This window comes from Callorhinchus milii, unplaced genomic scaffold (genome assembly GCF_018977255.1).
Source record: "Callorhinchus milii isolate IMCB2004 unplaced genomic scaffold, IMCB_Cmil_1.0 Scaffold1, whole genome shotgun sequence".
Taxonomy (NCBI): Eukaryota; Metazoa; Chordata; class Chondrichthyes; order Chimaeriformes; family Callorhinchidae; genus Callorhinchus; species Callorhinchus milii.
The window spans coordinates 116,634,444-116,660,488 of NW_024704742.1; the positions used below are offsets into that span (position 1 = coordinate 116,634,444).

Sequence of the window (26,045 nt, forward strand, 5' to 3'; positions counted from 1 at the left end):
AAGGCCGGTCGCAAGACCTTTCTCTTTGACCGTGCCTTCAGTTCCCCTCTCAACTCTCTACCCCCTCCCTCCCTTCCTTCCCCTCACCCTGACCATTTGCCCCCTGCTCGGGTCCCGACCCAACTGTCCAGCGCCTTGGGACGTCCTCCCGACGTGAAAGGCGCTCTACAAATGAAATCTTGTTGTTGTTGTAGTGGGGCAGGCAGGGTTAGGGTTTATCAGCCAAATACTCCAGCTATAAAATCTCAATCCAATCCTTTACTCACTCCCTCGGAACACAGTCAGAGAACACCTATTGACGATGCATACATACGCTGCTTTCTGTTGCTGTTGCTAATAATAATGATACTTTTATTTGATATAGCTCCTTATCACGTCGTCGAGATATCTCAAAGCGCTTCATAGGATATACTGTACAATGCCAACTTGTATTTATATAACACCCTTCACCCAGAGTAGTGTCTTGGATTGCTTAACAGTGGAGGAGTCTGACGCCAAGCCGAGGGGAGGTGACCGTAGACATAGTTGAAGAGGAAGCTCTTCAGGCGTGATCTCAAAATAGGGAAAGAGGGGGGGCAAGGTGGAGGGATTCGAGGAGAGTGTTCCAAAATTTCAGGGTCATAGTGGCTGAAAGCACAGCCGCCAATGGAGACAAATGGATTAACTGTGTAATTTGTTGGCGAAGGTCATCAATGCCAGGGTAATGGGCAAAGTCATTAATACCAAGTTGATGTAACATCATCCTGGCATTGATAAGTCAGCAATGCCAGGGTCATGATAGATCAACTGGGTACAGTAATTTATTATTGTAACCTTGCTGCTTGTTAACATGCAGACACATTGCTTAGCTTTGGGGATTCACATTCTCGCGAGTCCCTGTGGCAATCTCCTGTCTGAAACCCTGGACAAGTAGCGGTCCTACCTTCCTTCTGGTGGGCAGCATGAAGTACTCCAGCTTGTCAGGGTCACCATACAGAAGATCAGACATGTACTCGTCTGCAGACTGCTCGATGTCTTCATGGTCCAAATCCGCAAGTAAATCCACAGGGAATGCCATCCCTACCAAAGGAAGCAGGAAACAAAAATGATAAAAATAGAATTCTCTTGCTTGTCTCGTACACACTTGCACTGTTAGGGTGCAGACTTGTCTCTGCGTCAATTATTTCTTTGCAGTATCGATGGGGTTTGTGCTGATATATTTAAAGATCAGCCCTAGCAGGATTTCCTAGCTTTCCCAGTGACCAATTTATCCGGATGAAGTCTCAGTCTTTTGAATACTAAAAATCAATAACGTTGCACAGTGTCAAATCAATACGAGAAGAGAAAGCTTAAAATCATTGCCAAAGGACATAGGCCAAAACCTACTTCCATTACAATATTCTAACACTTAATTAAAGAGCAGATTCAATGCTTCAAATTATTTGGATTCACTTCCATGTCTCAGTGAGTTGAGCTGTGATCCACATAGCATATACAGAGACTCACATGATTTTGTATAATTACTGCTATGCATATACACACACATAGATAATGTACCCTCCATTCCCCCCCCCCACCCCCAAACACACACACAATTTAGTGCAATGGTCTGGAAACAAGTTGCCTCTCTCAGCATATCTGCACCTTCATTTGCTCTGGGATTTTTTTGGAATCATGTAAATAAAAATTCACATGATATCACTGCAATTCTTCCCATTGCCAAGATGTCTGTGCATGCCTCGGTCGCCCTCTCTCTCTCTCGCTCTCTCTCTCTCTTCCCCCTCCCAAAATCACTCTGCACATGCTCAGTTATCTTCCAGATATACTCAAAGGTTTTCTTTCAAAGCAGAAAGTGAAAAATGTATTTGTATATTTGACATATATATATATATTATAGCCTCCGATTAATACGTTTATGGTACAATTTTAAGTCAAATTTTCTAGGAACTTCATCTAAATTAAAAACAAAGTGATAAATAATGCTAAACGACATCACTCACACATGAGAGATGGGCAGAAGCCCAATGGGAAAACAGCAGCTGTCCACATTTCCTGAGTAGATTTTAATCAGTATCTTGCTGTTCCCTTGTTTAAAAGGCTGCCTTCCGTACACAAGAGGAAGCGCTTTCCAGGTACCACCACAGAGCTAACGGTGTAGAGGGAAGGGGGAGGGGAGGTGGGGGAAGAAGAGTTGAAATTCTGAAACTGGATTTAACAACTATTAAATTCCATCTCTCAGTTTACGAGGATCAGATTGTGAGATTTGCAAAACGACAGATTATGATTCGCAAACCCCACAAAGCCAAATAAAAGCCTGGTGAACGAGCAAACAACTCACTGTTTGCCAACAATATTTTCACCACCAGAGTGAATTCAGTGCACATGTTGGAAACCAGAATTGAACACAACAAATGAATTTTATAAATTTAAATTGATTCAAAAGACTAACGCTCCTCAATTAAAATGAAGCCAATTTATTTGACTTTTATTGAAGTTTGGAAATCTGAAATGAAGCTCATCCTGGCAGATTTGATCTTCCCATTCGTCCTCAGCCAATAGACATTTATCCCTCTGGTGGATTCCATCTGCAGACACAGGGTCAACATCCAAATTTGTGCAGATGACACCCAAATCTACTTCTCCTTCAGCTGTGACTGCAGATCCACTGATGTTCTGCCGCTTGCTTGTTAGACTGAGTGCAAACTTCCAGCAGTTGAATGTTGACAAGAAAGAAGCCATGCTCCTTGGCTCCCATCAACATCTTCTCACCTGCAGCTCTGACCTCGTCACCCGCCCCAGCCTGTCCCCAAGACTTACCGTACCCGTGCGTAACTTAAGCTTCAGGTTCAATCCCCAGATGTCCTTCCTATACCACACCCAGTCCCTGACCAGGAACACTTTGCTCCATCCCCCTCATATCGCTCACCTCTGACCGTACCTAACACTCAACACAGCCAAAACCATGTTCCATGCTTTCGTCACTTCCCTTCTCGACTATATTGATGCCTTTTTCACTGATCTCCCCAGCTTCACTATCCACAAAATCCAACCAATTCAAAAACTCCACTGTCCGTATACTCAGCCGCACTAAACTCTGTACCTCCTTCACACCAATCCTAGCCAGGCTCCTTCTGTGACTCCCTAGAACGGATCAACTTCAAGATTTTCCCACTTGTCCACAAATCCCTTCATGCCAAGGCATCTCCATAACTCTCTGACCTGCTTATTCTCCACTCTACTATCTGCCACCTACGTTTGACTAACTCTTGCCTCAACAACAACAAAATTACATTTATAGAGTGCCTTTCACGTCGGGAGGACATCCCAAAGTGCTGAACAGTCAGGTGTCGGGGCCTGAGCATGGGGGCGGGATGATGTAAGGGTGAGGGAAGGCAGAGAGGTGGGAGGGCAACCGAAGGCCTGATCAAAGAGAAGGGTCTTGAGACCGGCCTTGAAGGACTTAAGGGAGGAAGCGAGGCGAAGAGACCCTGGGATGCAGTTCCAGAGTGTAGGGGCAGAGAGGCTGAAAGCCCGGCCACCGATGGTAGGGTGGGTCGGGCGGGAGACATGGAGTAGATCGGAGCCCGCTGAACGGAGGGAGCGGGCAGGTTGCTAGGGAGTCAGCAGGTCAGAGAGGTAGAGGTGGGCAAGGCCATGGCTGGCCTTGAAAGTAAGGACGAGGATCTTGAATTTGATTCTCTGGGGGATGGGGAGCCAGTGGAGTCGGGCGAGGGTGAGGGTGCAGATGATGGGATCGCGGAGCCTGGTGTGTGAGAGTACACAAGCCGCCTCCTGCTTGTCCCTCGTCCCTTCCATCAATGGCCACGTTTTCAATCACTACACTCCGAAGCTTTGGATCTCTCTTCCTCATTCCCTCTGCTATGCCCCCTGCTTCCCCATTATCAGATCACATTTGAAGACGTTCCTCTTTGACTGTATGTACGGTCACCTCCCCCTGGCTCACATCAGACTATGCTACTGTTAAGGACTCCAAGAAGCTACAGAGACAGAAGCAAAGGTTCACACAAGACAACACAACATGGATTGAGAAAAGATCATCTTTTCCTTCCACTTGATAGTTATACTTCCTCTGAAACAAATAAGCTCCAGGTGAATGGAGACAGAGGCTGGTTTTGAAATATTTTGTGATGCCACAAGACCATTTATGGTTACAGATTGGTTCTGAGGCTGGCTTTGAGGAGCTTCCCATTGAGGACCAGTCAATGCACTTACTACGACAACACAGTCAGAGCTGGGCCTGATATACCCAATCCCAGCTCTTTCATCCCATCAGCCATCTCACCACAAATATAGATAATAATACTTGCATTTGATATAACACCTTATTGTGTCTTCACGATATCTCAAAACACTTCACAGAATATACTGTAAAGTGTAGTGACTATATTCTGTGGGCAAAACGCGGCAGCCAATTGCACACAACAGTGTCCTACAAACAGTCGTGGATTGATTGACCAAATGATTATTTTTTATAAAATTTATTTTGAAGGAGTTATTACCCCCGGAGACGGGCCTGTTTACTAACTGCTAGGTAAATAGAGGTGTGTGGAGTCAGACAACTGCCGGGAATCAAATTCAGCTCCTCTCGTTTACAAGTTAGCTAACATTTTGGACTGTGCTTATAATGGAATTCCCCACCAGATAAGATCAGAACAAAAAACTGTCTATAGTGCAAGCCAACAGTACAGATCTCGCATGTACTACCCTAATTAACAGCTGGCATTGGCAAGTTTGTAGGTAGAGAGATTTTTAAAAAAAAAATAATATAGAAATATTTTCTGTTCAATGCACTTCCTTTTCCCCGCTCAGCATTCTCTCTGAAAAATATGACTTGCCAACCACACACCCCAAGCCAGCCACACACCGCACTAACCAGCTAATCGCCATTTAATATAGAGGTTGTGCCTGACCCTACCCCACACCCCATTTCCAACAACAGCGATCAGGAGAGGATCATTTTGCTCCTGTGGAGCAGTCATCATAATAAAATTACAATTTGTCAAACCAAGTACAGTGAGCAGCATGACAACATTTCCTCCAATCACGAGTAAATGGTCCTGGAAGATCACTCTTAAAGGGCCATTACACCAGGTGAGAATGCCTCTTTAAGAGTGCATTTCGAAACACAGCACTTTGTAAACAGTAGGAACTGTTCCTTATGGATGACTCTGAAAATTTAGGAATAAAAAGGTGTGGAGAGAAAACATCCTTTTAAAAAGGCAAATTCCAATCTGAAGGGTCACAGCAAGTGAAAACAAAACAGCTTTCTCCCCAATTTCATATAAATTGAGGAGAAAGACCTTTTAACTCCAATTTCTTCTGTTCTCCCGTCATCACGTTACTTGTGTGAGTGTGTGCATGAATGTGTGTGTGTCTGTATATATAATATATAGGCGTAGTGCCTGTATATGTCTATACATAAATACAAACATACAGACACACAAAATATAATATACATATAAATAATATACATTTATAAAATGTGTGCATGTGTGCATGCCTGATTTGCTGGTGTAAACAAGTCCAACACTAATACCTTTCACACAGTACAACTGTCACACTGAATATACATCAGTTGTCCAAGCTATACCGATGATCCATTCTGGATTGGTTGAGGGATCTCGGAGCTGAGCAGACGGAACGAGGCCTGCGGCAGGAATGCAGTTCACGAGCATTCAGACGGAAAAGCCCTGTGCGCATTTGCACGGGCAATCCTCTGCGAGAGGCTGCAGAAAACAAGACCGATCCCAATGCCTGCGCAGGAGTGACAGCAGGGCTGGAGCAGGCACTACAGGGAATGAAAGCCGTCCACATTAAACTGCCTGCGTGCAGTGTGTCCGCCTCATCCGAGAGAGCTCTAGATCGATGCGCACCACCGTTTAGCCTCACAGGGTGAAAAGCCGTCAGCCCCATCAGCACTGAGAAATGCTGCTGATTCAATTAAACCTCGACAGTGGATGGCTTCAAAGGATCTGGAGACAGTCACATGGTACTGGAACAGAAGGAATTCCATTCCTTGTCAGTCAGAGCAGAGATGCCTTTGCAACCAGTCATATACATGGACCTAAACTGGAGTAATATACCATATCCTTACCTTAAACAAAAGATGCTTTTATTGGCCCGTTCACTCCTTGCAGCAAATTTGTTCACGCAGGTCTACTTTCTACTCCCTTCAACAGATTGTATTTCCCCTGTACATCAAAATATAAAGCGACAGTTTTAAAATTATAAATCGAATTATACTTTTAAAACCGTATTACGTTTCCAAAAAAGCACAGGAGACAGCCTTATGAAACTTGCCTACATCTGCCCTTTGGAACAGAATAACCCAGCAAAAGTAAGAGCATGTATCTTCTGTAAAGCCCTCAAAAACATAAGAAATATAACACCATAAAATATGAGAGAAGGAAATTTTCCAGAGCAGCACTGCATAAGAGGAGACAGTAGTTGATATAGGATAGTTGTGTGAATTCCATATTAAATACTGCAGTATCTTATAGAAGATCATATTTAGTCATTATTATCACCCTCTACAAAGCTAAACAGCAAGAATGCAACTGGATAAAATGACTAAAATATGAAAATATTTTAAAATATTAAATAAAATAAGATTAGTTACCAGCTGGGCCAACAGAAAAGTGCAGGTGTACTTTTTCCGCATTTTCTGCTACAAACCCGCTGAGTCACACACTACTGCAACACATTCTTGGTAAGTGCTGTACTATTCAAATATTTAGTATTTTAAACATAACTACATTTTCAGGAAATATATACCTAGAGTTTTAATCAGTGTTGCTTCACGTTTTAAGGTTGTACAATACAAAAATGTGCAAAAAAGTTTTTGTAAAGCCCTTGAGGAAGCCAAGAAGCAACACGTCTCATTTTCTGTCTGTCCCTCAGATAGAATTGTACTCTATCCAGATGATCTTTACGAAGAAGGGGGGGGGCAATTGTTTTGCTGCGTTTACTGTCACACAATTGACCATGTTCGCAAGTTCACCATTGATGAGCACATGAAATCACGGAAATATTGTGAACGCAAGGCAGTGACAATAAAAAAAGGAAGGTAAAATACTTTTGATATATATATAATTAAATGAAAACGCATCATTAATTGCTTTTAACCTTAATTTTGAAAAAAAATCTTAATTTGTATGATTACAAAATGAATCTCCCTCCTTTCGGATTGAATTTTAAAAGCACATAAGACAACCACACAAAGAAAAAACAAATAGACAGAACATTTCTAACAACAAATGCCTCATGAAGATCAATTTTTAATGTTTTCCCTTCTAGGTGGATCAGGACCTCAAAGACAATTTGCTTCTCTAGAGCCACTGCATCATCTATGGAGATGAAAGAATTCATATTGGACTTTGTCCGGTGTTTGACTAGAGCAGACATACTACTTGAGATCTACAGAAGTTCTGTAGCTTAGTTAGAGCACTCGTCTCGCAAGAAAGACCTGAGTTTGATTCCCAGCAGGGCGAAACCTGTTTCCTTGTTCCACATGCCCGATAATAATAATAATAATCCTTGCATTTGATATAGCGCTTTTCACGTCGGGAGGACGTCCCAAAGCGCTTCACAGAACACACTGTAAAGTGAATTGACTGTATATTTGTGGGCGAACGCAGCAGCCAATTGCGCACAGCAATGTCCCACAAACAGTCGTGGATTGAAAATGACCAATTTATCGCTTAAGAAAAACAATAATAATTTGGTCACTCAATCTACAATTGTTTGTGGGACACTGCTGTGTGCAATTGGCTGCCGAGTTTCGCCCACAAAATATACAGTCAATTCAGTTTACAGTATTTTCTGTGAAGCGCTTTGAGACGTCTAGAAGATGTGAAAAGCGCAATATCAAATGCAAAGCTTATTATTATTATTATAAAGGCTCCTGCCTTCCATGAGTTTCTACGCAAGAGGGAGAGACTATTCCAACAATATCACAGCTTTGTAATACATACTTGAAGGAGCTTATTCCTGACCATGAAGCATTTTTGTAGAAACATGTTGAGTACACGGATGTAGGTTAGCAGCAAAATGAGTCTCTCAGTAGCACCAATTAGCCCTCCGCAAAATTTAAAGACCTTCTTCACGATGCTCCACAGGATTTGTAAAGCACTCCACCCCGCACTTTTCTATTGGCCCAGGTTATCAGGAATGAGCCAGTCTAAATCTGCTGCAGAAACACAAACAGCAAAGCTTCCCTGCAATCTACTGCAAGCTGCTTAATGTCTTCTCTCTGTAAATTATCATTGGGGATAGAACAGGGGTAATCTCCTACAGCAGTTTCTCCTATACCAGCCCTGCCTGAGTTATAGGAGGACAATCCTTAAAGGGGAAATAACACCCCGACTTACAGGAGACAGGTGGATTTTGTTCAAAGTACTCACGCTAGAAAGAGCTAAATAGCAATGGTTATAATATTCTTTCCTAATAGCTTTAAACATCACACCTGGAACAGTCTTCTCCCAACACTAAGCTGTTGTGACATCTGGTACAGGGAGGAGCTGGGTGTAACTTGGAGCGTTTCCATGGAGTTTATTGAGGCCTCCAGCCCCCCAGGGTGGCCCCGAGAGAGACAACCCCAATCCCCCATCCTGCCCAAGAGAAGCCACCGAGTGTTGACTTAATTATGTCATTCCAGATGGATGGACGGCACAAAGCCATTGGAATCGTTAGTCTAGTTCCCGAGCCCGGCAAGTCCAGGGTACTCCAGCACACCGATCATGATGGTCAGTCAGCCTGACTCATCAACAGGACTTGGATGGGCAAACCAGTCACTGAGAGCACAGTTAACACTGAACACAAAGTCCTAACAGATAGGCCGGTCCTAGCTGGACAAGCAGCACAAAGCTTGCCAGACAGTCCTCTCAATGGCAAGCATTGTGCTTTCGTCGATTATGCTCCAGCAGCAGATCAACGTACACTTTTGGGTCCCAAGTCTAGGCTTTTGCCAACCTGCGACGAATATTCTCTGGAATTAGGTAAGTATATTCTCTGGAATTAGGTAAGCATCCCTCCAGGGAGAGAGTGTGCATTCCATTCCAGTTCAAGAGAAATTTCCATGTGTAGGTGGCATGCATGCAACTCACTGTCTGGTTGGGATACCCTTAAGCATGTTGATGAGTTCCTGCATGTGTCAGACACCCGGCTGCACTAAAAACAAACCTTTGGCCACTCTAGGTCCATCAGGTGAAATAGCTCACCCCCTTTTCACCATCAGAGTCAAACAACTTACATTCATATAGAGCCCCTCACACAGGGTAACATCCCAGAATGCTCAATAGCACAGAATATCAGTAACAAAACTATTTTTTAAATAGTTGAAATTATTCACAATTCTCAAATAGACTTTTGGATGCCAAATTCTTTATAAACACAAATATTTTAAATCTTTATTAATACTTTGTGGAGATAAGCACTTATAAATATTAAAACACAAAATGATCATTTCATCTAACAAATTCTAAGGCAAATGAAACGCAGATGGATAGGGGATTTGCTGCCCACAAATACTGAATGGTGCCCAGACTGATATTTAGAGCCTTATTGCAGTCAACGTAAATCTACACTTAATATTCAACACAAGAAAAATAACCTAAGCCTGTTTAGTGAACAATCTTAAGCCTGTTTAGTGAAGGCAATTAGGATAGAGAGTGTGATACTGCTTGTAATGAGAGTACGACATCAATGCACTAAACACAGGAGCGAAAATAAGCTTTGTTCATCTCAAATACATTCCACCCGGCAGGCATTTCAGCCTTCCACAGAAATCACATTCCACAGATTTAAACAGGAAATTTGATGGGAAACACATGAAAGTGAAAAAAAAACACAACAGCCTTCACAAATACTTTTAATAAAAGCGGCCTGGCCAGTCAGCAAGCAGAAGAGTTGGAAGCAGATTTTAAAAGCTTCAGTGGTGCAACAAGAGAGAGAGAAAGAAAAGAACATTAGCATAGCAGCTTCAGATAGTAATATCCTGAGCTTCAATTTTGCTCAGGTTCAGAAGGGTTCAGGGTAGTTCCACAGAATAATTCATTAGAGATGGGGGGGGGGTGTGAGAGAGAAGGGCAAGTAGCCGAAATGAAGAGTCTAAATGCAGGATTTCTAATGAGAATCTTTATTAAGGAATCTCATTAAAAATTCCCACTGACTCACGGAATCCCCCCCCCCCCCCACCCCAGAAGTTGACTGTAGCAGAGCGGCGTTCCCACAGGTTCTTCCAGTTAGGGGAACTGAAGCTGCAATGCTCATGTGTTTTTTCTTTCCCTCTCCTGGTCAGAGGTGGCTTCGTTGGTAGCACACTCACCTTGGAGTCAGAAGGTTGTGGGTTCAAGCCCCAAGTTAGAACTTTGAACATTGACAATTCATATCCCTATTTATGCAACATGAACCCTTAAGTAAAGAGAGAGAGAAGGGGATGATTTCCTGCGATTTAGACCCCATAGTGTTTATCTGACTCAAGGTTGCACCACTGTTAGGCCTATCCTTAGGGAAACAGCCTTTTCTTCCTGCTTTTGCCTCTTCCCCTCTTAAAACTATTTGGCCGTTCAAGACTGAGCCCAGACTCCCTGAAGACATGGCTACCCGGGGCAGAAAGAAGCATGGAGCAAGCAAGGAAAGAAATATTTAGCGGATCAGGCTCACTGTCATAGCCACACAAAATCAACCCTGTGATGGAATTCTCCACGTCCACTCTCAACTCTTTTGGAAACGTATTGTAGAAAAAGATTCCTAAAACCTAAATTTTACGAAGCAAATGCTCCACATTAATTGTCCTGCTGTTACAGAATTTTTCAAGGCTGAAGAGCTCTAGCTTGTCTAATCATTGCTCATAGCTCACAGGGATCATCTTTGTTGCTCTGCACTGCCTCCAAGGCCTGGGCAGACCCTTAGGTCGAGGCGACCACAACCATACAGAGTTCTCCATGTGCGGCCTGACCAGAGCGTGATCCAGCTTCAGTACAGCGGTGGACATTTCAATCCCAGCCAAATTCTGGATGTTCTGAAATGCTAAGAGAACAGAGTAAAACTAGAATTTCTTCCTCCCCCTACCTTCCCCACCCCTTGCAGCAAGTTCTTTCTTTCCACAGCCTGTGTGGAGCAGCTCTCAATGACCCAGTGACCACCAACATCTGTTTTAGTGCTAAAGTCACCCATCGGTCTGGGTCAACAACAGCTCGACTGCAATTGACCCCATCTCCTCCTTCCCCCACATCAACTCCCAGCATCAAAGTAAAAATCAGCCAGGGTTTCTGTTCTGCTATCCCTGCTGAAATATAACCATATGTTGGGATTGGACTCGGCCTCTCTGGCTCTCGTGGTCAGATACCTTCCAGATAAACAGTCATTCACCTGAAGACTATTTGTGGGACTTTGCTGTGCGCAAAATGGCTCCAAAATTAGTCAACAGAACAACTACTACACTTATATAATAATAATAATAATAACACTTGAACAGCAATTACTGGAAAGCCTGTCAAGATGTTTGGAATGTGATGTGATGCTGTGAAAAGCTTTTGTTACAGGGTACAGGGTTTACAGATTAAGATAATTACATGCATACAAGAACAACGAGATTACATTTGTATAGCGCCTTTCACGTCGGGACGACATCCCAAGGCACTGGACAGTGTACAGCATTTCAGACCCGAGCTGGGGTCGGGGGGTGGGGAGAAGGGAGGGGAGGGGAAGGGGGGCGGCCGATGGCATGGTCGAAGAGGAGGGTTTTGAGGCAAGACTTGAAGGAGGCTAAGGAGGGGGCGAGGCGGAGTGATTGGGGGATGGAATTCCAGAGGTTAGGGGCAGAGCGGCTGAAGGCTCTTCCGCCAATGATTGGGCGGGTGGGTCAGGGGACGTTGAGCCGGCCAGAGCCAGTTGGTAGGGGTTTAGGAGATCACAGAGGTAGGGTGGGACAAGGCCATGGAGGGCTTTGTAGGTGAGGATCAGGATCTTGAACTGGATCCTCTGAAGGGTAGGGAGCCAATGGAGTCGGGCAAGAATGGGGGAGATGGGGTCACGGAGTTTGGTGCGGGAGAGGACACGGGCTGCAGAGTTCTGGATTATCTGCAGCCTGTGGAGGGAGGAGTTGGGAAGGCCGACAAGCAGGGCGTTTGCTTAGTCGAGCCTGGAAGTGATGAAGGCAAGAGTTTCAGCAGCCTGAGGGGTGAGGTAATGGCGGAGTCGGGTGATGTTACGGATGTTACAATTACCAGAGCTCAGAAAACGCCTGACCTAGCAGGCTCCAAAACTTTAGTAACTCCATCCATCCTTCTCTGCACATATTTCTCCTTGACTCAAAAACTTCTGTTCACATCAGCCCAAACCAGAGACTCGTCTCCAAGCTTCACACACACACACTCCCCGCTTCCCTTCGGGTACTCTGAAAGTACAGCAATCACACATTGAGTGGGGGCCTGGAATAAACGCTTTGTGATAGTAGGTCTACAGTAACTCCTCTGGCAACGAGGCAGGAGACGTGGAAAAAAAANCCCACGACATCTGTCTAAACTGCTCAGTTCAGCGTTCTCGTGCCACCCTTACCTCTGGGCTTGTGCTTGACCTGAAGGCTGGGAGGGCCCTCAATCCACGCTGCACTAAATCAATTTAAAACAATTTTGCAAATGGTTTTCTGGAATTTGGCTTTCAATCCTGTAAAAATTCCACCAGATTACATAGGATCTCTGGAATCTCTTCAGCCAGTCTATCACATCTTGACAGATCTTTTAGTCTTAACGCTTCACCATTTTGCCATACCTTTAACAATCTACTAACCAACTATCTCTCTTTTAAACAGCACTGTTGATTTCACCTCCACAGCATTCTGAGGCACGGTATTCCATATCTTCACAACCTTATGTGTGAAGAAATATTTCCTGATCTATTACAGGCCATGTGCGAATAAATACGTTCCCATCCTAATACAACAGTATGTACAGAGGTTGACTGATGCAGATAGTTGCTTGCTAGGTATAGTCATGTCAATTGGTACTGTTTCCTACATGTACAATCTCACTATGTGTTCTGAAACAGTTATTGCCTTGTTCCTCAGCCTGTGTGCACAATTTAATTACTCAAGGAGTCTTAAGAAGCTTATATAAGTTGTTCAGAATACGTAACCCAAGGAAACAGTTGCATAAGATGAGCAAAGAAAAATGATAGTAGCCAATCTGAGAGCGTCAATCGACGATGGTATGTGCTTGTGTCATTTTTAGTCCAATCTGGGGGTCTATTATGGGTCGCGTGTAAACCATGTGAAAACTCTGCAAATCCAGGTGTATAATGCATCATGTGTACCGAGGGAGTTATGAGTGCCCTCACTTATGTAACTAACTGCATACCAACTAAAAGGATTATTTGTTGACTAGATAATTAAACTTTACAGTGTTTAACTAGTCTGGTTTAGCCAGTGAGCTAAATACCCCAGAGTGGCCCTTGCCAACTTGCATTGAATATTCTCTAGAATTAGGTAAACAGGGTTCGTTCCTCCAGGGAGAGAGTGGACACACCATTCCAGTCAAATTCCATGCATAGGTTTCATACGTATGTAGAACTCTCAGTCTGGGTTTGGATACTCAACCATGGTGACGGGTTTCTATGTATGTCAGACAACCAGCTCACCAAAAAAAAATCACATCTTTTCTTTAGTATTTTTCCATTTGGAAATGATTTTAATTTCAGCATACACTTTCAGTAAGTAATTTTTCTTCCTCGGCCATCCTCTGGCATTATTGTGCCATTCCCCCTGAGAGTACAGTTCTCTGTTCAAAATAATGAGGTGCTCAGATAAGGTAACTGTAAAGAGAAACTTTCTCCACTGGTAAACGAGTCAGTAACCAGAGGGCACAAATTAGAGAGAAAGAAATAAAAAAGAGTAATTACGAAAAATGTTGTTAAAGTGCACACATCAATAGAACACTGAGTATCCTACCACAACTGTGATTGAAACCAGAATCCATAATGCTGCAACTTTTTAGATGGGAACTAGACAAATCTTTGAAACAGAAAATTATAAACCTGTGTGGAACGGGACAGGAGAGCAGAACTTCTTTATCAGTGGTTTCTTTATCCACTCGGGAATTTCAAATGCCCAAGTGGATAAAGAAATCACAGCAACATGAAAACCCAATGGCCAAGTTCAAGCTGCTCATCCACAAGTCACATACACGAGAGAGAAGGGAATAGAGGGATAAAGGAGAGGGGATCCTTGGAGCTGAACTTGCGCCAGAACAGACAGAAGAGCAAGGACACCACAAAGCAGATGTTTGATAAGAGTTGTATCTGAGGTTGGTGTTTGAATGCCTGTCACACCAGATAATGGCAAGCACTTGCTAATTCTGGTTCCCACGGCAATGAAGCCAGTCAATGTGCAGACTCAATGAGCCAGTTGGGTGCAACTCTAATAATAAAAAAAACTTGCATTTGGTATAGAAGGCTTCACAGCAGGAAAGCATCACAAAGCACTCCACGGGTAGAGTGACTGTATTTGTAGGTGAACACAGCAGCTCAATTGCATACAGCAATGTCCCCAAAACAGCCATGAAATGATGCTATTTAGAGGATTGTTGGCCACGACACCAGGAAGAACTCCCTTCTTCTTTCGAGTAGTGCCATGGAATCTTTAACATCCACCTGAACAGGCAGACAGAATAATAATAATAATCCTTGCATTTGATATAGCGCTTTTCACGTCGGGAGGACATCCCAAAGCGCTTCACAGAACACACTGTAAAGTGAATTGACTGTATATTTGTGGGCGAATGCGGCAGCCAATTGCGCACAGCAATGTCCCACAAACAGTTGTAGATTGAAAATGGCCAATTTATTATTGTTTTGGTTTTGGAGGGATTATTATTAGGCTCTGTGTGGAGTAAGGAAACTTGCCCAAGGTTTCGCCCTGCCTGGAATTGAACTCAGGTGTCTCGCTTGCAAAGCGAGTGCTCTAACCACTGAGCTACAGGACTCCACAAACCTCGGTTTAACACCTCATCCGCAGGATGGCACCTCCGACAGTCAACACACACCAAATGCTGAATTGGGAGACCCAACCGAGAACTCCCAACAGTTTCAGCTGGAACTCCAATCCAGTGACGGGGACGGGGCTTCAACCCACAACCTTCTGATTCAGACGTGAAAGTGTTACCAACTGAGCCAGGCTAACACACACAATTAATCAATATAAAGCAGAAAGTTGCACATTCAATTGTATGTGCTGTTGGCATCTCAGCAGGAGCAGGAATTGATGAGTTAGTTTGGGGCAGATGGTCTGAAAAATAATTTCAACAGTATCTTGATCATAATCCATCGACCCCCTCCTGCAAAGAACATCGGGCGAGAACACCATCCGGCTCACCCATGATTCTAACCTTCATATCCCCTGCTAACATTGACTGGCAGGCTCACACATGAAGAATAGAGACTGTAGGACTGTAGAAAACTCATTGAACTGCTGTCCTGTCTTGAATTCCCTTATGAAGAAACTCCAGAATACAGCAGCTATTACAATGTTGCATTTGTCTTCATGTGTGTTGGCGTATGACCAACACCAAAAACACTAGAGTACAAGTCCAATGTGTATTTGTGAGTGATCTCTGTGGGGTGTTTTTTTGCTTTGCCTGCAGTACACATATGTTGATTATTTAATGAGGCTCCTTGTTACACCAACTCCCTGTTTGTGGCCATTTTCAGTCAAGGAGTCGAACACTCAGATTCCACCAACTTTTTTTCCTGGAACAAATCATCCATGGATTCAGTCCCAACAAGGATAAGAGTCCACGTAGCTCACTCTGCATTTTATCCATTGAATGTCCCCCTTTTTCAGTAGAGGTGAATGGAGTGCTTTAAGTATGACTTCAAATTAAATATCTCCCAACTGAGAGTGTACAGTTGCACCTGACCCAAAGGATATCAAAAACTAGAGAGAGTGTGTTTTCAAACGACCAGAGGCAATTTGCCTATTAGCTCATTTCTTTCCTCCTTCAAGGCGTTAGACTCAAGACTCTCTTTGACCGAGCTTTAGATCACTCTGCTTTCCCCCTGCCCTCCACCCTCACCAATCCCGACCACCAGCTCGGGTCCAAAACACTTGACTGTCCAGCGCCTTGCGACGTCCTCCCGACGTGAAAGGTGCTATACAAATGTATTTTTGTTGTTGTTGTATTACCACCCAAAGAACCACAGAAAGGAAAACAGAAGCTACAGTGGGAATGTGCCTCTCTGTTTTCCATTTTCTTGCTAAAATTAGTTATTCACTTCAGGAGCTTGTGGGACATCGCTGTATCCAAATTGGCTGCCACATTTGCCTACAAATACACAGTTACTACATTTCACAGTAAAATCCTGCAAAGCCCTTTGAGATGTCTTGACAAAGTGACAAGGCTCTATATTAAATGCAAGGTTTATTATTTTTCCCAATTTTTAATAACTTTTTCTCCACTAATTTAAAATGTTACTTATCATCCATGGGTTAATACTGGCACAGATCAGTTGCTATGTTTGCCTCAAATTTAATTGATTTCCAGATCATGATCCCATTCGTTGGTTGCTTCATTAATTTCAGGTTGCTTCTGCCTTATGATTTCAAGTGGTCACACAACCTGCCAATTCACAGGAATGTATCATCTATCTGGACTGTATTCCTCTGCACATTCAAATTTATGCCAGAGTTAAATTAATTTGTCTTCTCATCTCATTGTTTATAGTACATTGGTGCCATAGATTAGCTGCTCATTTTCTCATTAGAACACACTTAATTTCTAATCCCCATCACCCAGACTGCCTGTCTTGCCTCCTTCCTTCAGAAACCCACCTTAAAACCCATCTCTGCAGCTGTGCTTTTGACCACTTTACCCTTCTCAATATGCTTTCTACACCCCAGGAGCCAAGGCTCTCGTCAGTTGTGTGAAGCATTGAGATATCCTCTCAGTATGAAAAGCGCTATATAAATTATTGTTGAGGCAATCAATTCTATATTGTAAAGCCCTTTGAGACAAAAGGCACTATATAAATGCATGCTATGATTATTATTATTTGCTGAAATCGAGTACTGAATTCTCCAGTGCAAACAGAATTTAAGATATTAAAGCTGTCTTCACATCTGAATTTTTTTGTGTAAATGAGCATTTCACATTTCGATTCTTTCACTGTTGACTCCTCTGAATCAATGAGTCAATAAATCTCATACAAGATTGAGGTGAAATATAATAATATATAATATAGTTATATATAAATTTAAAAAGATGGTCAATTAATAACATTGTATGGATCAGTTAATGCCAGGGCCCTTTCAGAGCACTTATCAAAATGTTAACAATTAAAATTAATTATATAAATATCAATATAAATATTAGTTAATATTTAATAGTTAATATTGAATAATATTTATATTTCTATATCAAATGCAAGTATTATGTTATTATTATGTTTATAATTATAGTGCATTTAAAAAAGGCACTTTGACTTGTTTTCTCCCGAACAGTGTCAGAACCACCATTTAAAATGTATCCAAACTGTTGATATTTCCCAACATCTATGTGGTACAGCACACAACAATTAATATTTAACTAAAAACTATAGTTTTGTAAAGTTTCTGGACAACAAATGTATCCTGCTACAAGAAAAGTTTAAGGATGAGCATCATCTTGGAGAGAAGCTTAGTTAAAGCGCACGGATTCAGAAAGTCAAAACATTGCAACTTGTGATTTATAGTGAAGTACAACAACAACAAGATTATATTTGTATAGTGCCTTTCACGTCTGGAGAACATCCCAAGGCGCTGGACAGTGTACAGCATTTCAGACTACTGTATAATAGATCTTATCTTCACAAATTAGACTAGAATTATTAAAAATGAATTGAAAGCTTTTATGTTGACAATCAACAATATAATACCCTTCACACAAAATGACATCCCAAAGGCGTAGTTCAAAGCTGAGCCGGAGAGAAAGGGGAGGTGAATGTAGACAATAAATCAATTTAAATATGTCGTAGATAACAACTAATTAAATAGATCAAAATGTTATCTTTGAACTGGGAGATACCTCTGATAAACTTCACCAGATGAGACAGGCCAAATAACTCAAAGATAACAAAAAAAATCACCAACATACCCTCCGGCTGAAACGTGCAAACAGATCACATTTCCTTCAGACTGCTCCATTTTAAATGAGTAATTCAACTGAGTAATTTGAGTCCAAGTAAAAATAATCATCTTGGATTGTTTTATGGGAACACTCAAAACTTAGGGTTGAAAATGGAGAATTTGCAAATAACAACACTAAGCAAATGTGTTAGAAAAACCCACAGCAACTTCACTCTCATGTGTCTAAGCAAGCTGTAATATTTAACGTGGAGGTGCATGAGAGGCTAGAAATAAGGACTCAAATGCAGTGACTGAGGTAATAAGGGGATTAAGGAATTTGCTCTTTAATCTAGCAGCAAGGAATCAGAAGCACAAACCTGATAAAATGGTCAGGCTTTGTTTAACAAGCATCATCGGACATTCATGGCAAACGGAGACGTTTCTGATCTGAGAGGGAAAAAAGATTAAAATGTTGGGAGAACTGAAATCTCACACTGGTCTGTACTATTCCTGGGAAACAGGAAATGCCAGTAGTTTGGATCAGGCACATCACTGCATACAAACAGGACAACGTGTTGACTGCTTAATTCTGCCATCCCTCTTTAAATACAAATCTTCTGTCCTGGGAGTACTTTCAAAGTCTATTGTACCTGAATCACAAGTTCAGCAACCAGCAACGTGTGGTTTCATGTTCTTAATAGCATCTGCTACACAGGTGATAATATAATGAGAAAGAAGTTCAACTGCTTTTAAAGGCAGTGACCAGTGTATTTATTAAATACTATCCCTTTTAAGTATCCCATACTTAAAGCACAGATCACTAGGCACACACACAGCATTTAGAGAATTTATCTGAATTTGAATTAATGGTCAAGCAGCAAGTGAAGGAAGGATACAACAGATTCAGTGTATAAAAGCACGAGAAATGGTTTCTAAAGTATTTACAATGAATTGTTGAAAGTTTTGATAATTTTGAAACAAAATGTCAAACCGGCTTGTCTGACAATTTCCCTCTATAAATCTGCCACCAACATATGACCATCCATCAAGTTGCAGTGCCAGAGTACTACTTCATTATATAGGAACAGAATTAAGCCAATTAATCCACTGACCCTGCTCCACATCAAGCCAATGGCATCTTAATGCCATTTCCCCATTTTTCTCCATATTCCTCGATAACCCCATTTATCAAGCATGCATGCATCTATTATCGCCTCAATATCAATGACCTTTTGAGGGAGTCCATTCCACATTCTTATAATGCTCTGTAAAGATTTTTTGGAGGCTTCTCTCACTAGATAAATAGTCTCTCCCTTCCCCCACAAAGTTCATACACATTACTTGGCCCACTTCTGGATTGAATAGTACATGTTACTGCAACTTCAGCTAATTGGTGGCAACTATCCAACTCTAGAAGATGTCAATTACAGCAGCCTTACTGCAGGTCATATAAAGCACCTGGAATGTACATGTTCAAACACCTCACTAAGATATTTTCCAAAGCATAGATTTAATGGGGTCAATTTCTCTGCCCTTTTCAGCAATAATCATCACTGCCTCCAATAATAATCGTAGCACTTGATAAAGCACCTTATGTCAAAATATCACAAAGTGCTTCAGAGAGTTTACTCAAAGTGCAGTGTCTGCTTATTTGCAGGTAAGCACGGCAGTAATTTGAGCATAGCAATATTCCACAAGCAGCCATGAAGTGAATGACCAATTGTTGGCCATTACAATATGTACGTGGACAATACCAAAGTCTACATTTCTGCCTCCATCCTAGACTCCTGGTCAAACGTTGTTCAAGAAAACATCAGGTCATACATGAGTCTTACCGTTTTCAAATTCATCACCCACAAAACAAGCTATCCTGCTCATTCCAGTCAGTGCCTTCTCATCTCATATCTGCCTCCACCCCAGATGCACATTCCAATCCACACTACCTGTGCAGAACTTCATTTTGCTTGAGCCTGAAACCTCCTTTAAACCTTGCAGCCAGGTTCTGACCAAGTCTGCTTTCTTCCATCTCAACATCACTCACCTCTGCCACCACCTTACCCCCACACAGCTGAAACTCTCATCCACACTTTTGGCACCTGCAGATTATATTTTTCCAATGCCCTGTTTACCAGCCTCCCCAGCTTCAAGTGATCTGGAAATCTGGAGCTGCAACCTCTCCTGCACTAGACTCCACAAGTCTATCTTCACCTGATTCCACTAGCTCCCTATCCGCTAGCTCAACCCCACTATTAGCAGATCAGCTTTCAGCCACTTTGACAACTCTCTCTGGAACTTTTCTGAAATACATCCATCTCCATCTCTCTCCCTGCTTTCAAAAACCTATTTAAGATCTTGCACTTTAACTGCATCTTCACCACCTATTCCTCTCCTAGCTTGGATTCCTACTCATTTGTCGTAAAGAGCTTGGAGACATTCACCCTATGTGAAAGGTGCAAATTACAAGTGCAAATTGTAATTATGGTGGTATCATGGGATCTTTAACATCCACCTGAACAGGTAGATGAGATCTTGCTTTAAAGTCTCATCCATCTTTTGGCACCTCCCCCACTGGAGTACTGCACTAAAGTGTCAGCCTAGATTATGGAGCTCAAATTTATGATAAGTACCACACTCTTCTGACTCGATCGCTACGATGCTATCGACTAAGCCAAGTGATCTGGGTGTCAATAGTATTAGGCACTACATTAAATTTTCACATCACAAAGAGCTTCACTGAATTCACCATGAAATGCAGTGACTGTGTATTTTATAGACATAAGAAATGCTAGAAAACCAAGGTCCATCTAGTTTGCCTTCCACCTTCCTGGCCGTCGCATGCAAATGTGTCCCAAACTACCTATGTACTATATCCCATAATGTTATTTCCTAAAAGAAAACTATCTGTGTTTGAAAGAATCAACACTTCCTGCTTCTCTGTAGGGAACCTGTTCCACAGGTTCACTATCTGCTCACTGAAATAGTGTTTGCATAGATTTGTTCTGAATTTACCCCACATCAATCGCAGGCCGTGTCCTCTGGTTTTACTATTCTGGACAAGTTGAAGCAGCCTGTCATGATCTATATTGTCGAGCCCCTTTAGAGTCTTAAAGACAGCAATCTTCTTGCCTCTCAATCTTCTCTTTTCCAGTGTGAAAATGCCCAATTTACATAGTCGCTCCTTATAGTCCAGTCCTTCTATTCGCTCAATTATTTTGGTTGCCCTCCTCTGTATCTTCTCGATTTCTCCAATATCCTTTTTGTACTGCGGCGGCCAGAACTGTACACAGTGCTTTAAGTGTGGTCTCACCAATGATTTATACAGTGGCAGGATTGCCCCACTATTTTGGCTTACTATTGATCTTTTGATACATCCCAACATCTGGTTTGCTTTATTCACTGACACAGAGGATTGTTGGGAGAGCTTCAATTTATTGTCAATCAGGACCCCCAGGTCGTTTTCATTTTCTATACATATTATTTTCCTTCCGTTCAAATAATAGTCTCTTCCAGGATTTTTTGTCCCCATGTGAAGTATTTTACATTTCTCCACATTGAATTTTATGTGCCACCAATCTGCCCAATTCCCAAGTATGTTCAAATCCTCCTTCCTGTAACCTATCTTATTCAGCTTCGCAAACTATCACCTTCATTAGCTTGGTGTCATCTGCAAACTTTGCCATCATGCTTGCAACTCCTAGTTCCAGTTCATTTATAAAAATATTAAACAAATAAGTCCCAAAACAGACCCTTGTGGAACTACACTGGTAACATTTTCCCAGTGTGATGACATTCCCTGTATCACCACCTCCTGGCTTCTTCTGGTCAACCAATTGTGTATCCATTGTAATATACCTCCATGAATTCCACATTTTTTACTTTTAGTACCAGCCTCTCAAGAGGAACTGTATATAGACCTTACTGATATCCAGATATACAACATCCACAGCCTTAGCCTTATCAAGCTCCCTTGTCACACTGTCAAAGTAAACCAGTAAATTAGATTGACAAGACCTCCCTTTCATTAACCCATATTGGTATCATTTATACCAATGATATAAATTATTTTTATATTAGACAAACAAAACCACCAATTTGCACACAGCAATGCCCCACATACATCAATGCGCCACATACAGCAATGCCCCACAAACACCAATGAATTGAATGGCCAATTTTATCCGGGGGATTGTTGACTGGGACACTGAGAAAAACCTTCCTCTCTTTTAGAATAGTGCTATGGTACTGAACAGGCAGACAGGCCCTCGGTTTAATGTTTCAACCAAAAAAAACACTGAAGTGTCAGCCACGACTGTGGAGCTTGGACACCAGACCCATGACCTTCTGACTCAGAAACAAGAGTACTACGCACTGAGCCAGCCTGACACCTAAAATAACTGTTAAGGAATAACAGAAGGAATTCCTGGAACAAACTTACATTTTTTCCTCTTCATTACCTAGAATCACTTAGAAGGTGATTGGGCAAAAATCAGTATTTCTTTAGCTTTGCTGTCAAATAAAACCAACATCCATTCACAGCCTGTCCAAGCTCATCTCCAACACTAATAGACAAATAGTTCTCTACACTTACTGGGAAAACACCTACATGTAATTCAAAGAATAATTCAGGTCAATTAATTTGAAATGTAGAAAGTAAACGTCATTAGGTGTCAGCCTAGCTCGGTTTGTAGCACTCTTGTTTCTGAGTGGGAAATGTGTGGGTTTAAGCACTTTGAGACAGACGTCCTCCAGATGCGAAAGGCACTCTATAATTTTAAATTATATTGTGCTGTAGGACAGGATTTGAGCTCACAGTCCAGGCAGGCACACCAGTGCTGTACCAAGGAAACGCTGCATTGTCAGTGAGACATTAAACCAAGGTCCTGTATGACTGTTCAGTCCCATGATACTGATCAAAAGACAAAGGAGTTTCAACAATCCTCCAGATAATCATTCCCTTCATGACTGTTTGTCGGACTTTGCTGTGTGCCTGTCACATCTGCCTACAGTGACACAGTCACTTCACAGCAATAACTGTGCAATGTTTTGAAAGATCCAATATTACTAGAGTTGTATTAAATAAGATTATGAATTATTATTGGTTATTAATTTTGATTATTGTTGTTGTATTTCAAACAACCATTCAGCAAAATGAAACTTCCTGAAGGAATAATAGCTCCATTATGAAGTCAGGTTAACCTGTAGTCACTTTATAGTCACGCAAAGTTGGACATTATTAGCTGAACAAGAATTGCTTCTTGTCGGTGCCACCGATTTAGACAAAGGATCTGCTATGCATTTCCCCGAACCCTCCACACCACCATTAGTCGCTGTGCCTTAAGCCACTATGCCCCTAACCTCTGGAACTCCCTGCTTCAATCCCTCCACCTCGCCCCTTCTTTATCTTTGAATCCCACCTTAAGACATACCTTTTGGTCCGTGCCTACGATCACCCCTGCTCCACCCCTTCTCGGCATCCAACCCCATCACTGTCCAACCCTGAGACCCTATCCTGTGTGCAAGCCTGGCTCAGTCGGTAGCACTCTCACCTTTGAGTCAGAAGGTTGTCGGTTCAAGCCCCACATCAGACCTTGGTCCCCATATAGTCTAAGCTGACACTCCAATGCAGTTTTGCAAGTGTGCTGCATTGCTGGAGTGACATCCTTCAGATGAAACATTAAACCAAGGCCCTCCGTCTCCCTGTTCAGGTTGCAACATTCAAAAAGTGAAGGGAATTTCTCCCAGTGTCCTGGCCACCACCAATCGCCGAAATAGAATTGGTCATTCACTCCATGGCTGTTTGTGGGACATTGTGGTGCACAAATTGGCTGCTGCATTCACCCACATCACTTTACACTACATCAAATGCAAGAATATAGGAATATTGTTTATTATTAAATGTAAGTCGTTTCTGTGAAACAGGAATCATTCAGAGTAACTGGTAAAACTAGTGTTAAGCTCAAGTGTGTGATGCAAATGAGGGCTTCATTGCCTCAAGCCAATATAGAACTAGGACGTGATATGCAACATGCAGACTTAAACTAAAAGTGCAGCACCATTTTGGAAAATCAGAATCTATGAAGCCTATGCTCCATTCAAATGTAAAGCTTTAAAAGTTCATTCAATAAAGCTTGGCTACAGCCAATTTTATATGCTATTGAATTTCTCCTCGCATTCCCCCTCACCCATACACACAAAAAAAGGAACTAGTCAAAGAAATGCAAAACGTGAACTTTTGTAAGTCACACTGAAGCCTAGTGAAGGGTCACTGTGCTGACACACACTTTTTGCTTGTGGTTAAACACTCCTCCACCACTCTGTCAGAAACTATTGCATTCAATTTTGTACATGAAGGATTATCAATGATTACTATAAACAGACATCTACAACTTCCTACGACACAATCCCTTTTTAATCACATAAGAATAATCCCTAATCACGTCATCAGTGGACAGACGGGGATCAGCATTTACAGTATTTACTTGACATTTTGTTTCACTTTTTAATTTGGAGTGGATCGGAAGCAGCAATAAGGACAAACAGGAAAAGCAGGCATTTGTTAACACATACACTATGCTAATCACAAAAAACACATAGCTCACACAGCAAACAATCCAAATAAGGAAAACATGTTGTTTCTTTTGGTATTGATTGCCTGTGGAAAGTTAAAGGTCCCATGAAACTATTTAAAAACAGCAACTTGTATTTATAATAGCACCCTTTATGTGAGTAGCATCTCAGAGCATTTAACAGCAGTGTGGTTTGGTGCTGAGCTGGAAAGAAAAGAGAAAAAGCACAGTTGAAGAGGTGTGATTTGAAGACAGGTAAAGAGGGGGCAAGAAGAGGGATTGAGGCTGAGAGTTCCAGAGATTCAGGACACAGTGGCTAAAAGCAAAAAAAAGAGAAAAGTGAAGAGTTCCTTCCAGTGTTGTGGCCAACAATCCCCAAATAAAAATCAGTCATTCACTTCATGGCTGCTAGTAGGACTTTGCTGTGCAATTTTTTTCACCACATTTGCCTATAAAATAGTCACACTTTTACAGTAAAGTCCAATGAAGTGCTTTGAAACATCCTTCCAACATGAAAGGAGCTATATAAAATGCATGAATTATTATTATAACTACTTTTAGCTGCACTGTTCAAAGATTGTATTGAAGAAAAGAGAAAGAAATGAAAGAACAAAACTAAAAGTATAAGAAAATCTGGAAGACAACACACCCACACCCTCCACCCCTAAACAGGGCCGAGAGCGATTACGAAAACACATTGCAGTTACACAAGCCTGTGCAGTAATTCCACATATATGCTGAGACCAAAGTCATGAAAGTTAATTGGATTCACATTTATTCAATAGAAGGTTAAAATAACATGGCAACATTATGTATAGGACCAACAGTACCCAATGGTAAAATATCTTCCATCAAATTGCCTTTACTTTTGCTTTTCCAAACAGCATTGCTTCCTCTCATTACAAGATTATTATACAACATTCACACTTTTTTTAAAATCCTTTGGGGGGTGTGATTTTGTTTTCACCCAGCAAATTTGTACTGCAGAATATCAGTGTTGACCCCATATACAGTATAACAGGCTACACAGTCATCGATCACTAACACTAGACCTCAAACAGATCACGAGAGGTCAAATAAATTTGCCACCATTTGATCACACCCACCTACCCTTTTCCCATTACAACCTCAAGCTATTTATTAAAACAGCTCCAAGTATACTTGCCATTATCACTGCCCTGTTAAACAATTCCAGCTGTTATTACCTTATGCGTAAAGAAATACTTCCTGTTGTCTGTCCAAACATTGTCCTTCACTACCCTGACCCTGTGCACCTTGCTTGCCCATTGCCTTGCCGTATCTGAAAGTATTGTTCTGGGTTATTCTTATGCAGAACTGTGGGGTCCTTTGGGACATATCCTTTCAGGGATAAAGAGCCCTAAATT

At 41.9% G+C, this 26,045-nt stretch overlaps 1 protein-coding gene across 5 annotated transcripts in view; it reads right to left on the bottom strand.

The window, feature by feature from the left end:
* The window catches only part of fam169ab (family with sequence similarity 169 member Ab), a 56,743-nt gene that overhangs the window by 27,148 nt on the left and 3,550 nt on the right, over positions 1–26,045 (bottom strand). For 4 of the 5 annotated variants that reach the window (XM_007905340.2, XM_042334722.1, XM_042334730.1 and 1 more), the window contains exons 2-3: positions 6,095–6,191; positions 923–1,059 (exon numbers count right to left, since the gene is read on the bottom strand). In XM_007905340.2, the coding sequence (XP_007903531.2) occupies positions 923–1,057 (135 nt within the window). In that variant the 5' untranslated portion in view covers positions 1,058–1,059; positions 6,095–6,191. Of the gene's footprint in view, positions 1–922; positions 1,060–1,623; positions 1,760–6,094; positions 6,192–26,045 lie in introns of those variants that run through there. The other variant, XM_007905341.2, reaches the window with a different exon arrangement.